Source organism: Camelus bactrianus, chromosome 25, assembly GCF_048773025.1.
Source record: "Camelus bactrianus isolate YW-2024 breed Bactrian camel chromosome 25, ASM4877302v1, whole genome shotgun sequence".
Classification (NCBI taxonomy): domain Eukaryota; kingdom Metazoa; phylum Chordata; class Mammalia; order Artiodactyla; family Camelidae; genus Camelus; species Camelus bactrianus.
The window spans coordinates 31,282,104-31,296,275 of record NC_133563.1 but is presented as its reverse complement, the minus strand read 5'-3'; the positions used below and the strand labels follow the sequence as shown (position 1 = coordinate 31,296,275).

The window sequence follows — 14,172 nt, the reverse complement described above, 5'->3', positions numbered from 1 at the left end:
CCACACATAAGTGATATCATATGGTATTTTTCTCTCTCTTTCTGGCTTCCTCTTTGTCTCCTATCTCATTATTATGTGCTTTCCATTGCAAAGCTGTCAAGTTTAGGAGAGGATCATTCTTCATATCAAAGATTTCAAGTTATAGTAACAATAATTTATAAATAATATTATTTACTAAGTACAGTTCTAAGCACATCTAGCCCTCCTAGCCATCCCATGAGGTAGACGGTATTTTAATTCCCATTTTACAGATGAGAAAACTGAGGTTCACAGAGGTAAGTGACTTGCATAAGGTTGAACAGTTAATAAAGTAACAAGAGCAGGACTTGGATCCAGCTGGTCTGGCTCTGCAGTTCATGGTCCCAACCACTATGCTGGTCCTCATGATTGTTGGGAAGTTACATAATCAGTCACTGTAGGGGTCCCTTTTGCATGGTCTGCTTTTTTCTACGCTTTCTTGGCTCATGTAGGTGGAGTTCCAACCCTGGGAGGCGGCTGTGCAGACAGGGAATGGCTCAAATCCAGGATTTTCTGTGGAGTCAAGGAGCATTTGGTCAGACATTGTAATTCACACTTTCCCTTCTCCCTATGACGTAAGTCACATAACATTCATCTCACGGTGTGATGGATGGTGTTGGCAATAAATCTCTCGTGCCCTAGACTCAATGACTGTTAAAGATGTACGGAAATTTAGAGATCAGTTCATCTAATCCCCCAATTTTACTGATGAGAAAATTGTTACCCAGAGCAAAATATATACACGCCTTGGACACAGTCCCGTAGCTGTTTGTACTCCTGCCATCCAGACTCGGCAACACTGGTCCCAGGCTACAGAGCAACTGAGATTTGAGCCAGTTTCAACCTCAGAGTGATCCCTGTCTTGTCCTGAGGGCTTTTTATTTTTGGACTATTGGGGTCTGCCTATTTATAATGCCCCTTTCCTTATGAATTGTGAACTAATTGAGAAACAGACATAGGAGACAGAGGAGGATGAAAAACAGGCTGTGTTTGCTGGGTAAAGCAGAATTGGCTCTGGGGAAAACTTGCGATTTGTAACACTTCCCACTAGGTCTGGCCTTGGGACCAGCACGTACACAAAGCAGAGATTCTCCCAGCCAGCCACCCGAGGTCACGGCCTGTCTGACCCCATGGGTCACTGAGAGCCAGAGAGAAGACCATGTGGACCTTGAATACAGAGCTGGCCTTTTAGATGGAAAACTACCCAGTCAAGAAAATGGGCCAGTGGCTGTTGCATGCTCATCATCACCCAGTTAGATAACTCGCCTCCTCCTGTCAGGAGAAGCCAGGAGAAAGCGAGAGGTTCTCTTTAGAGAGTAGAAATTCCATTTTTCTGACTGTAAAAATATGGGAAAGGGTGGTTCTCCCTACCCTTCACGTAGCCTCCTCTCTACCTACAAGAACATCATCCCTTAGCACACAAGGACCTGCCACGGTCTCTGACTTGGTTCCATCAGACTGAAAACTGTGCATGCATCCACGAAGCCCTCATTGTTTGCTGTGTTCGTTTCTTGTGGCTGCCGTGACAGACTCTCACAAACCGAAATCAACAAATACATTCTCTTACTGTTCTGGAGGCTGGATGTCCAAACGTAAAGTCTCACGAGGGCCACGCTCCCCTGAAGGCTCCTGGGAAAAGGCTTCCTTGCTTCTTTCTGGCTCGTGGTGGTGGCTGGTCATCCTTGGCATTCCTTGGACTTGTAACCCATCGACTATTCTCTGCCTCCATCTTCACAGAGCCTTCTTCCTTCTACGTATGTTTATGCCTGTGTATCCAACCCTCTCCCTCTTCTCATTTATAGACATTAATCATCGGATTAAGTGCCCACCCTACGGCAGGGTGAGCTTATCTTCACTTGATTACATCAGCAAAGCTATTTCCAAACAAGGTCACGTTCATAGGTATCAGGTTAGGGCACGAACGTATCTTTTGCAGGGACACGTTCAAACCTCTACATTTGCAAGAGGCCAATGTGATGGGTTTGCCCACAGAGGGAAGCTGTCTGAGCAGATCTAGAATACGTGATTTTGAGATGGATGTTTGTGAGAGATTTCAGTATCCCCCTATATAGATGAGGATGCTGGGGCTCAGAAGGATGAAACAACATGCACAGGGGATAGGATGTGATCCCGCGTCTGCCTGGCTCCCTCCAAATCTGTGGTCCTCTCTTCTCTTGAACAAGGGACTAAAAATAACCAGATGGTAGAATTAGGAGGTTGTCATAGCAATCGGGGCTGAGATAGACTCCAGCATTAAACAATCAGACTTCGAAACCTGGCTGCCCTGCTGACTAGCTGTGTGATGCTGGGTAACTTACACAACCTCTCTGTGTCCTCATGCCCTTATTTATGAGGTGAGGATAATAACAGTACCAATCTCGTAGGCTGACTGGAATGACACCTGTGACCCAGCAGAAGTAAATGCTCCCTAGAGATGAGTGCTGGTCATCTGGTATGTTACTCAAACATGAGACTTGAGTACATGGAAGAAACAATTCTTTTAGGAAACCTACACAGAAAAACACCTTGTTCTTTACTCTTCCATCAGTGTGTGACTGTGTGTGTCCTCAGACCCCCAGCGACAAATGTTCTGGAATCGCGCTCATAGATCGCCAGACTTACTGGATCAGAGGAAACCACGTAGGTCTCTGAGCTCAGCAGAGCTAACTGCAGACCTGTCCACTGAGAGTGAACCAGGCCAGCACATCGGGGTTGTTTCAAAATCGTGATGCTGTTCCTTGCAGCCCAGCAGTCCTTCAGGCACAGGCCTCCCTCCTGGTCCCTGCTCCACCTGCCCTTTTCTTCCTCAGCCTAGACAGTCCATTCGGAACCACCGGCCACCTGGGGCTAGGCTGCCTCGTGGCTAGGAGGCAGAGGTGGGGCTAAGGGAGTCCTAAGCCGCTTTCTGTGTGCTGTGGGCTTGTGGCCACAGTCGCAGAAATGGTTCTGCATTGTTCTGCTGCATTAGACGGTGTGAATCATGGGCCGCATGGAAGGTTTTTGACTGTATGCTCTTGGGCACATTGCCAAACCTCTGTGCTCAGTCTCCTCATCTATAAAATGGCTATAGTGAGAGTGCCTACCTCCTAGGACTGTTGTGAGGATTAGGTGCTTAGAATAGAGCCTAAACCTGGCAAGCACTATGTAAGGTTTTCTTTTTTACTATTATTAATTACTATTATTATCCTGATTGGCACCCACATTTCTAGGTTTTTGTGCTGAGGATCTTTTCCACTTGGTGTAAGGCTGGCTTAGGAGTCAGATCAACATTGATTTGAATCCTAGCTTTGCAGTGGCTTTCTCCTCCATCCCTCCCTCCCTCCCTCCCTCCCTCCCTTCCTCCCTTCCTCCCTTCCTCCTTCCATCCCTCCCTTCCTTCCTTCCTCCCTCCATTCCCTCCTCCCTTCCTCCCTTCTTCCTTCCATCCCTCCCTTCCTTCCTTCCTCCCTCCATTCCCTCCTCCCTTCCTCCCTTCCTCCTTCCATCCCTCCCTTCCTTCCTTCCTTCCTTCCTCCCTCCCTTCCTTCCTCTTTCCCGTCCTTCCTTGCTTTCATAACCTGAGCATTAAGAGCCTTGCTTTGTGTTAGGCCCTGGAGATTCCCAAGGAATTGGGGCAGTCTGATGGGGGCAGTGGATATGACAACCAGAAAAGAACAAGGTAGTGTGGAAGGTACTGCTGTGGGTACATCACAGACACAGGGGCAGAGAGTTAGAACAAAGGAAGGGAACATTAAGCTCCACCTGGAATGAGATGTCAGGAGAGGAGGGCCCCTGAGGTGCTTTCCTTTGACTTGACTATTCAGGGCTGAGTAGCTTTTCATGGGGCCGAGGGAGGGAGTAAGTCTCTCATTTTGTTCCTTCCCCCCTTCATTCTTTCATCCTTCAAACTAATGAGCGTTGAGGCCCTAGGCCTGCGATCTTACCACAGGCCATCCATTTCTACACAAGAAATCCCCAGAAATGCCAACTCATTAGGTCAGTAGAGAAGACTAGTGTGCAGATGCCCCAAGGGAAAAGCACAAACTGCCTAAATAATTGAATTTTCATTTCTCTATAGAGGAATTTATTTTGTGGCTGGAAACAAGAGGCATGAGGTATTTGGTTCTCTTAGCTCTGCCACGAACCGTGTGAGAGCTGGAAGGATTACCGTTGCCTGCCTCAACACGGGCGCCGTTTATGGAACGTCTGTCAGGTTCCAGGCCTCCCATGGCCACTCCGCTTTCATTGCCATCTAATTCCCAATTAAGATTTCTCATTTTAATTAAAGAGGAAACATAGGCTGGATGGCAGCTTTCATTCATAGTTTTTTTTTTTTTTTTTTCTCATAGAAAACAGAGTGCCAGAGCCTCAAAGGTCTGGCACGTGGTTGGTGACAGTTGTTTATTATTATCTTTGACTTCTCTGCCTTTCTCAGGATAGACCATGGTGCTAGAGGAGCCCTCTAAGACGGGGCTGCAGATCTCGTGTAAGGCCCTACCCTTTCCACGTGTAAAGATGGAAGGAAGAAGAGAAGGGACAAAATTAGGGCTGTAGGTGGATCGGCTGCTCTGTGCTGGTTACCCAGTCTGTGCTCACTGAGCTCACAACAAATGGAACGAGACAGATTGATCGCTTCTTAAAGACTCTTCTCTTGGCCCTAGTGACTCTGTACTGTTGGTTTATCCATCACCCATCCATCATCCATCAATCTGTCTACCTACCCATCCATCATCCATCATCCATCCATCCATCACCCATCCATCATCCCTCACCCATCCATCATCCATCAATCTGTCTACCTACCCATCCATCATCCATCATCCATCCATCCATCATCCATCCATCACCCATCCATCATCCCTCACCCATCCATCATCCATCCAGCCATTATTCATCCATCTGTTCATCCAACCATCTGCTTATTCAATGAATATTTATTAAGGCCCTCCTGTGTACCAGAAACCCTTTTAGGGAAGATGGCTATGAATAAGAAAGACAAGATCCCTAACTATTTACTTGACAGGGTGCCTCTCAGCCTTCCTAAAAGTAACGTGTCCCAGGCTCAACTTTTCTTTTTTTGTTTTTTTAAATTCAAGTGTTTTTTTTGTTAGCTTTTCCAGGGTGTACATGCCCAACAAAGATGGCGTGGAGAAGCCAAGGGAACATAGTCAGGCTGGTCCCAAGTAAACTTGTTTGTTCAGCACTGTTTGCCTTTGGGATTCTTTTACCTCACCTATTGGGTTTTCTCCCTTCCAACTTCCCTGTGGTATCACAGCTTCATTGATGCCTTCTCCCCACTGTCACATCTTATTCTGTATCCTGGATGAGGGGGTGGGGCAGGAATTGCATTTAAAAGCACCACTCCTAGTTTTCTCTTTGTATTTTGTTCACATGAGCAGTGTTAATGAGTTTTTAATGTGCAAAAGTGGGCCCAGAGCTGAGTTTGAAAGTAGGGACAAAAGAGAGCTTAATTGAATTGGGAGTGAGAAAAATCTAGATGAGAACAGGCAAGGACTCAACTCCAGAAAGAGTATTTAGGGAGGAGAAATGGGAAGGGAGAGGCCAATTCGGAATCCAGCAGGACTGTAGAACCACTGAGAAGTTTCCCAATGTAAAGAGTCTAAATGATTTTTTAATTTAAATTTAAATTTTCCTAAAAAAACATTTACACAGTTCATCAATCAAAATAATGTAGAGGCAAACAGTGAAATATCTTACTGCAGCTTCTGTCCCTGTCTGCCCCGTTCCACCCTCCCACCCCTCATAAGTAACTTCTTTTTTAGTTTTTAGGTATCTTCCCAGTGTTTCTTTATGCAAATATAAACCAAAGTTAATTTAAATTTTTATATTCCAACTTCCAAAAGTATTTTAAAAGTGACGGCTAGTGTTCAGTTTATTTGAGCCGGGGGTGGAAGGGGCGAATCCTCACCGTTTAGTAAAATCCTCTTTGTGTGTGTGTCTAGGAGAGTGACAAACACGACTTCTGACCTCTTCTCCAAACCTGTTTTGTCCCATTTGCTCAACTGAAGAAAAAAAAAAAAAAAAAAAAAAAGGCATCTCCACCTACTGTTTGTGTAGCCACAAACCCAGGGGTGGTTCCTTACCTGTCTCTTCCCTTCATGGCCACATCGACTCCATCAGAGAAGAATCTTGTGGTTATGCTCCAAAATCTGTGTCCAAGTTCTAGTCTCCTCCTTCTTCCCACTGCAGTCACCCTAGTCCAAGCCACCAGCGTCTCCAGTGGCTTCTTTATTGGTCTTTCTTTTCCATGCTTCCTTCCAAACCATGCTTCTCACTGAGCAGCCACTGTGTTGTTTAACAAAATTTTTTTTACTGTGGTAACATACACACAACATAAACTTTACCATCTGAACCCTTTTAAATGTACCGTTCAGGAGAGTTCAGTATGTTCTCGTTGCTGTGCCACTAATCTCCAGAAGTTCTTCATCTTGTAAAACAAACTCTGAACCCATTAAACACCAGCTCCCTCCTCCCTCCAGCCCCTGGTAACCACCATTTAACTTTCTGTTTCTGGGAGTTTGACGACTTTAGATACGGCATATGAGTGGAGCCATGCAGTGTTAGTCTTCTTGTGACTGGTTTATTTCACTTGGCATAATGTCCTCAGGATTCGTCCGTGTTTCAGCCTGAAGCAGACTTTCTTTCCTCATTGACGCTGCATAACACGCCATCATATGTCTGTACCCCATTTTGTTTATCGGTTCATCCATCGATGGACACTTTCTGGCTGTTGTGAGAAGTGCTTCTGTGAACGTGTGCACTCCTTTTAAACGCAAAGTTGATACACTTAGAATAAAATAGAAATTCCTATTTTCCGTTTTTATGTTTGAATTCTATTTCTAAAATCCCTGAATGATCTAAGCTCTGATCTCATCTCACACTTGGCCCCTCATTTCCGTCTTTGGGTCACGTGTCCTCTCTTCAGTGGCATAAACCAGCCCTCACACCTTGGCCCCCAAGTGCAAATCTTCTGCCTAGAGAGCTCTCAATCCCTTTCTTTGAAGTCTGGCTTCTTCTCACCATTCAGGTCTCAGCCTCACCATCCGGAGCACCAGCATTTTGAAACTGGATGATTGAAATTGGCTTCCTAATTGGTCTACCCATCCAACCAAGGGGCCTTCCCTTACCACCCTACCTAAGGCCACCTCCTGTTGTTCTCCATCACTGCACTCTCTTTGTTTCCTGGTCAGATGTCTAGCAACATATGTATCTATGGGACTATCACGTGATTTCTTAGCCTTATAAACTCACTGGAGGCTAAAAACCATGTCTGCTTTGGCCACCACTGTATACTCAGCAAGTTACCAAGAGCCTAGCATTTTTAAGCTGTAGAATACGTTTTTGTTGAATCAATAAATAACATGAGCTCTATTTTGCCAATGAAAAAAAAAAATCAGAAAGAGCTAATGCTTTACCCACGTTGAAATATTACCTGCAGAACAGAGATTTGAACCCAGTTCTCTTCTTGCAAAGTCAACACTCTTTCCACTCTCCAGCACTTCCTCTCTCAGCTGAGGTTGGGTGCATTTTATAATCGGGAGATCAAATATTGCCATTCCTTCCTTCTTTCTTTCTTCAACATCATAACAGTATTTTCAGTGCTTATTGTGTGCCAGGCACTGCATTAGATGCTGGATAACTGAACAAAGTACAGCTTCTGAACAAACAGCGTACCCCTTTTAGTTTCTCAGTATCAGCTCTATTGACCTTTCTGGTGGATAAGCCTTTGCTGTGGGGGCTGCCCTGTGTGCATTGTGGGAAGCTCAGCTGCGTCCCTGGCCTTGACAAGCCAGTAGCACTCTCCAAGTTATGCCAATCAAATATGATGCTAGACATTATCACATGTCCACTGGGGGCAAAGCCATTCCTGGTTGAGAACCACTGCTTAAAACAGAGTCCTTTGTAAGTCCAAGATTTCACTATGGTGGCCAAGTGAGTAGCCTTTAAAAAAAAAGCACAGTAAAGGGATGTCTAATTGGACCAAGAGTGGAAGGGCACCTTGGGACTGATGCTTGGACTGAGTTTCAGATAAAAAGTCAGTCATTTGCATTAAAGAAAGGATGGCGGTTTCCAAGGTACAGGTCACAGTGTGAAGGCTGAGAAGTGGGAGTGTCAGGGGACTGCCAGCGTTCCCTGGGGCAGAGACCTGTGGCAGAAGCAAGGACTCTCTGCTGGGAGAGATCAACCTTGATTTTACATTTCCCATCCCTCATCCATCCATTTCCAGTTTTCCCAGTTCATGTTTGGAAATCATTTGTCCACGCTTAACAAGGGACCCTGGCTTTCCAAGGAAATCTGATGTCAGCTTCAAGGAGGATTTTTCTCAGGAGACCTGCCGTAGCCTCCAAAGGCATGGCCTGAATGATGCACTAGAAATCCATCTGGGGAAGGTCAGAGATGGGTTTTGAGTTTCAGGGGTGAACTTTGCCTTGCATTTGATTATCCTCGGGGGCTTGGATTTCAGGCAACACAATTAAGAGGTAAGCTGATCACCTACTTTGCTGGAGGAAGAATTCCATAAGCTTCTTAGCTGCGATGGCTGTGATTCAGAGCTGAGATTTCTGACTTGTGCCCAAAGCATCTGGATTCCTGATGCTGTCGGAATCCATTTCTTATAAACCGTCCTCTGTGACCAACGGGGTATTAAGTGAACACAGCCAAAGCAATTCAGTCTGTTAGTGGTTGCAACGAAGCATTTAAATGCCAAGCAAGCGAATCCCAAGTCCCAGCAGAGAGAGAACCGACAGAGTTCTCTTATAATCGAGTAGTCAGCAGTTACGCTGAGATTTCAAGTCAGGACAGAGTGGCTGCCATGACGTTTGTCTTGCTTTAGTTTATCTGGAATTAAGCTCCTCAGATACTCATCTCCTACCAAGGTCAAGTGCAGTGACAACGGTGAGTGTTTGAGACTAACATTAAGAAGTACTGTAAGATAATGTATAAATCCCAAGAACTCATCTCAGTTCATTAAAAAAAATAAGAACACTTTTTTTTGTGGCTCAGGAAATCTTATCCATCCTTTTCACACGTGTCATTAGCCTTCCACTGCTTCTTCGGGAAGGGGATTATTTACCGAGATAATGACGACAGCCAGCGTTCATGGAAAGCTTCTCGCACCTGCATCCCCGGCAGTTGGCTAAGCAATTTACACACATCCCCTCACTTCGCCCTTACACGACCATGTATCACAGGGGCTGGGAGGCATCACTGAGTACGTGAGGAGGCTGAGGGTCGAACAGCCTGAGTACTGCATCCTGGCTCACGTGTTTCTCAGGATGTTTCCCCCAGGCCAGTTTTGCCCCAAAGCTCTAAACAATCAGGGTGTGCTGAGCAGCGGTGTGGGGTGGGTTCAAAGATAACTAGGCACAGTCCTTGCTTTGCCAGGACCACACCATCCAGTGGGGCAGGCGGGCGGGCGTGGTAACGCAGAGTCTTCACACCGTGTGTTAAAAACACTGTGACATAGAAAAACACAGCATGTCTTTGGAGCAGCTGGGGCGTACCTAATTTCCAAGAGGGGACACTTGGGCAGTTGTTGGGAATGAGGTCAGCTAACGCAAGAAAGGGCATCAGAAGCTGGAGGACCTGAGTGTACCGAGGCAGGCAGGAGGGGACTTGGGGATGGGCAAGGGGCTTTGTATGGTTGGATGATAGATCCACTTGGCCGTATAGCGAGATAGGTAGGCAGGGGCCAAGAAGAGGGCCTAAAGAAAAGGCTGACCTTCCACCTCGCTCATGGCTAGGAAAGCCTTCCGTGTGTGATCATTCGACTTCCTGCCTTGTTCAGTATTTTTAGCCATGGACCCTGACTAATATCCTCATTAGTCATTCACCTAGTACCAGTCAGGAAGATGACTCAGAAAATTTTGACCAGCTCAGGAAGGATGGACCCATCTGAGTCCTGGAGTTTCCCTGAATTTACCCTGGGCAGGTTATTAATGTAACAGGGCTGGATGAGAGATAAGAGTCTAGAAAGAGTCAGGAATAACAATTACTCATCCGTATGTTCATTCATTCATTTTTCCAGTATTTCCTTGTGCCTTCTCTATGCCAGGCTGGAGGCACGAAGCACTACAGACATTATCGTGTGTAATGCTCCCCAAATCGCTCCCAAGTAAGGTGTCATTAGATGCACTTACGGATGAAGACCTGGTACTCAGAGAGCGTAGGGCACCTACTCGGCAGGGGGCGTGTTCCCACCTCTGCAGCCCCAATGCCGGGACCTCCTCTCCACACCAAGCCGCAGAGACGTCAGCGGCTTCTGGCGTGAAGCACGTGGCTGTCGCAGCCAGACACGGACTTTAGAAATACTCAGGCTGATGCAAAGCTGAATTGACAACCTATATTCATATTCATTCATTGACACCTTTCTTCCACAAGCCCACGTACACCTGCTGTGTGCCAAGCCCTGTGTGGGTGGTGGAGAGGACACTGCTGAGCTGAGGGTACTGATGTGTGAAACCTGCCCTCCAGCTCCCTCCGGTCTGCATTGCACAAAAGGACTTCATTCCTGTGCCCACTAGGGTGAGGCACAGAGGCTAAGAAATACAGGGGAAAAGTGACTATTTATAGAGCACCTACTATGCCACATCCTTGATGGACATCATCTCATAGCAACCAAGTGAAGAGGGAAGTGCTTATCCTTATCTGAAAGATGAGGGAACTGAGGCTCGGGAAGGTCACAGATTGGCCCAAAGTCACCTAGATGGTTTTTGCACCAGGGAAACTTTCTGTTGGACTTACTAGCTGTTTTTTTGTGCTAAGAAGACTGGTCACTACAATGAAGTCCAGGGACCTTTTCTCAGAATCACAACTTTGAATCTATAAATGAAATACATAATTACAAAAGAAGCTGATTATGTTAAAATGTAATTATCCAGCTATTTAAATATTTGAGATGCCGTCATATATGTGCTTCTTTGTGATGAATCTAATGGTGTGACATAGTGACAGTTGAATACCACTGTAATTTTCAAGCAGTGGCCAGCACAGCAGTGCTTGGAGATAACAGGATACAAGATGACCTGTGGTATCTGTTGTGGAAAGTCACAGCATACAGCTGGGGCATCCAGGCTATTACCTGTGTATATCACCTCCATTCATAAGTGAAAGACACGCTTTATTTCAGTTAGTAAGTGAAAAATGCAATGTTTTTCCCATCCAACCCCATGGCCGCCCCATCCCACCCGCAAAGTTCTGTCCATGAGGGGTGTCTATGGACACCAGGTTAGGGTGCCTGCTTTACGTCATTTATGCATACAGTTCTGCTCAAGGAACATTTGATAAGGCTTTGCCTCTGCGAGTCGCTGTCTGGGCACCACGGAGGGGTACAAAGGAGGTCACTGAGGCAGAGGAAAGAGGGATGAAGAAGGAGCGAAGCTTGCTGCATGCCGCTCCGAGCTAAGCGTTTTAGACCCTGGATCTCATTTAAGCCGCAGTTAGGCAGATGCGGCAGCTGTAACTCAGAGACGCTAAGAAACACGCCCGAGGCGTAGTGGCCGGGGAGTGCGCGCGCTAGGGCCCGAGCCAAGCCCTGCCCCGTGCCCGCCCGCTGGGGCAGCCTGGGCGGCGGCGGCGGCGCGCCGCATTCACGCGCGGAGGAGGATGTGCGCGTCTTAATGGAGAGGGACGGGGAGTTACGAAAGCCTGCACTCAAGGAGGAAAATTGTTCACTTTTGCTTATTTTGTAGCCAAAAGCTGGGTCTCTTGGATCGGGTTCGCCTTTCTAATCCTCGTGGTAGCAATACTAAAGGAAAGCTATTTACCCCTCTGAATGTAGATGCCATAGAAGAAAGTCCTTCTAAAGAACCAAAGCCTGTTGGCTCAAACAATAAAGAGCGTTTCCGCACCGCCTTCCGCATGAAAGCGTATGCTTTCTGGCAGAGCTCTGAAGGTAACGCCTTCCTCTTCCTCACCCCGTCTCTCCACGCTCCTCCTGCCACGCCCTCTTCCTGCCCCTCTCCCTACCTCCCTCTCTCCCTCCCCCGGAGAAGAACCCTCTAGTCTACAAAGTAGCCCCTTCCTACCCTCCCTGAGCCAGCCTCTTGCCTGGTTTCATCCTCATCACGGGGCTGGAGGCATCTGTGCTAGATCCCTGCACTCACGGACAAAGGGCCCACGTTAGCTGTCCTCCTGGGCCAGGATCTCTAGGGAGCCTTGGGACCTACCACCGTGGGTCCTAAGGTTGGCCATGATGAGCGCACTGCCATGGAGGTCACCTTGAAGGATGGAGAGGGGCCAGGTGCAGAGTGATTCTGGACACCTGGGAGCCTCAGCACCCGCATGGGGTGGGAAGAGGATCAGAAAAGCACCCCATGGGGGCTGTAGGAGCGATGGGTCTGTGTGCCCCTTTCATTTATGAAGAGGGAGGCTGAGCAGAGTTCAGAAAGTGACCCCCCCACCCAGGCTCACAAGGATAACAACTGACAGAGTGAGAATCTGGACCCAGGTCTGTCTGACAGACGCCCACGGGTGCGCCCTTTGCTGCCTCCGGGAACCCCAGAGTTCATGTCACCTCCATCCTAGCCTTCTCCCCAACCAGCAGTCCTGAGCTGCAGGCACTTCTGATTCAGACTTCAGGATAACGGAGGACGGATGCTGAGAAAGTGTGAATGACTTCACAAGTGGAGAACACTTGGAGGTTTCTGAAGTGGGAACGGAGACTCCGGGGGGTGAAGTTAGAAGGCTCTGTTTGAACCAGGTCCCCAAGCCTCTCCGAGTGCTGTGGCCTGCCACTGACATGTGTGTCTCCCTCCCAGATGCCGGGACGGGTGACCCCATAGCAGAAGACAGGGGCTACGGGAATGACTTCCTCATCGAAGACATGATCCCCACCCTGAAGGCCGCCATCCGAGCAGTCAGGTAATGAATGCTGCCTCCTCCCGCAACCCCACCCCCGTCCCCAGCCCCAGCTCAGCTTCCACAGGACGGGACTTTGTAAAGTTCTCTTGGGCTTTGGGAAGGTAACCCCTGAGTCAGGTCCAGAGAGTATGTCAATACCCTGTGGGGGCTGCTGTCTAAGGAAAATGATCTCTGCATTGGCAAGTCATCCTGGGCGACTCCTGTCAGGCTTCCACAGGCTCCAGCTGTCACCTTCTCATCTGACTCTGGTCACCATTTATTTTAAAGGATGTTGGGGAGGGGAGTGGACTGACATGGAGTTTTCTTCTTTTATAGCCTTCTTACTCAAAGGAGCTTTTCTTCCATCTGTCTTCATCCATCTAGTTTTTTTTTTTTTAATCAGCATTTTCAACAAGATAATCAGTTATAGGATTTGTGTGTGTGTGTCTGTTTCAGGCAAGACTATAATCCACCCTGGCCATTTCTGTTTTGTTTAGAATTCCACAGAAAAATAAAAATAGACTACTACTTAAAGAAAGCTTTGACCGGGATACAGGCTTAGAAGCACTCCCAGTGGTGGCTGTGAATTTGATTCGGAGTCTCAAAGAACCAGCCATGATAGTTTCAAAAGATTCCTGGTCCAACAGATCAGAGAAGCACAGTAGTTTATTGCCTGTGGACCTGTTTCCTCATGACACCATCCTGTACAACGTGCTAAAAATATAGCTGGATTAAAAACCAACTACCGAGATTCGTAACTGGTTGAATAATCTTACTCAAAGAACACCAGTGAATGAATCTGTGTTGAGCGAGAGAGGGTCTCTGCTGGGAGGCTTCATGGCCTGGCTTCTGCCCTGTCCTTTATAGAACTGTCATTGATGCCTAGTTCAGGGGTTGGCAAACTTTTTCTGGAAAGAGCCAGACAGTAAATATGTCAGGCTTCATGATCCATAGGTCTCCGCTGTATTTGCCTCTGATTTTGTAGTGAAAAAGCCACTGTAGACAGTATATAACTGAATGGCTGTGGCTGTGTTCCAACCTGACTTTACTTTCAAAAACAGACAGTGGGCCACATTCGACCTGCAAGCCATCGTTCCCGACGCCAACCTTAGGCGGAGCTACAAAAAAGGGCAGGCTTAGAAAATGACCCAGAATTGGAAAGGACAGCAAGCTGGATGGTCCAATCGATATACCAAAATAGTTTTTAGTGGCTAAAGCCATGAGCAGTGACGTCGAGACAAAACAAGATTTGAATGCACCATAAAAAAAACCTTCGCAAGTATGAGATGGGAGGGTCTGGGTAGGTGTGTTTCC

At 47.2% G+C, this 14,172-nt stretch overlaps 1 protein-coding gene across 1 annotated transcript in view; it reads left to right on the top strand.

Moving 5' to 3' along the window:
- The window catches only part of KCNQ3 (potassium voltage-gated channel subfamily Q member 3), a 242,023-nt gene that overhangs the window by 217,320 nt on the left and 10,531 nt on the right, over positions 1-14,172 (top strand). The window contains exons 10-11 of the mRNA XM_010972661.3: positions 11,709-11,911; positions 12,777-12,879. Coding sequence (XP_010970963.2) covers positions 11,709-11,911; positions 12,777-12,879 — 306 coding nt within the window. The remainder of the gene's footprint in view (positions 1-11,708; positions 11,912-12,776; positions 12,880-14,172) is intronic.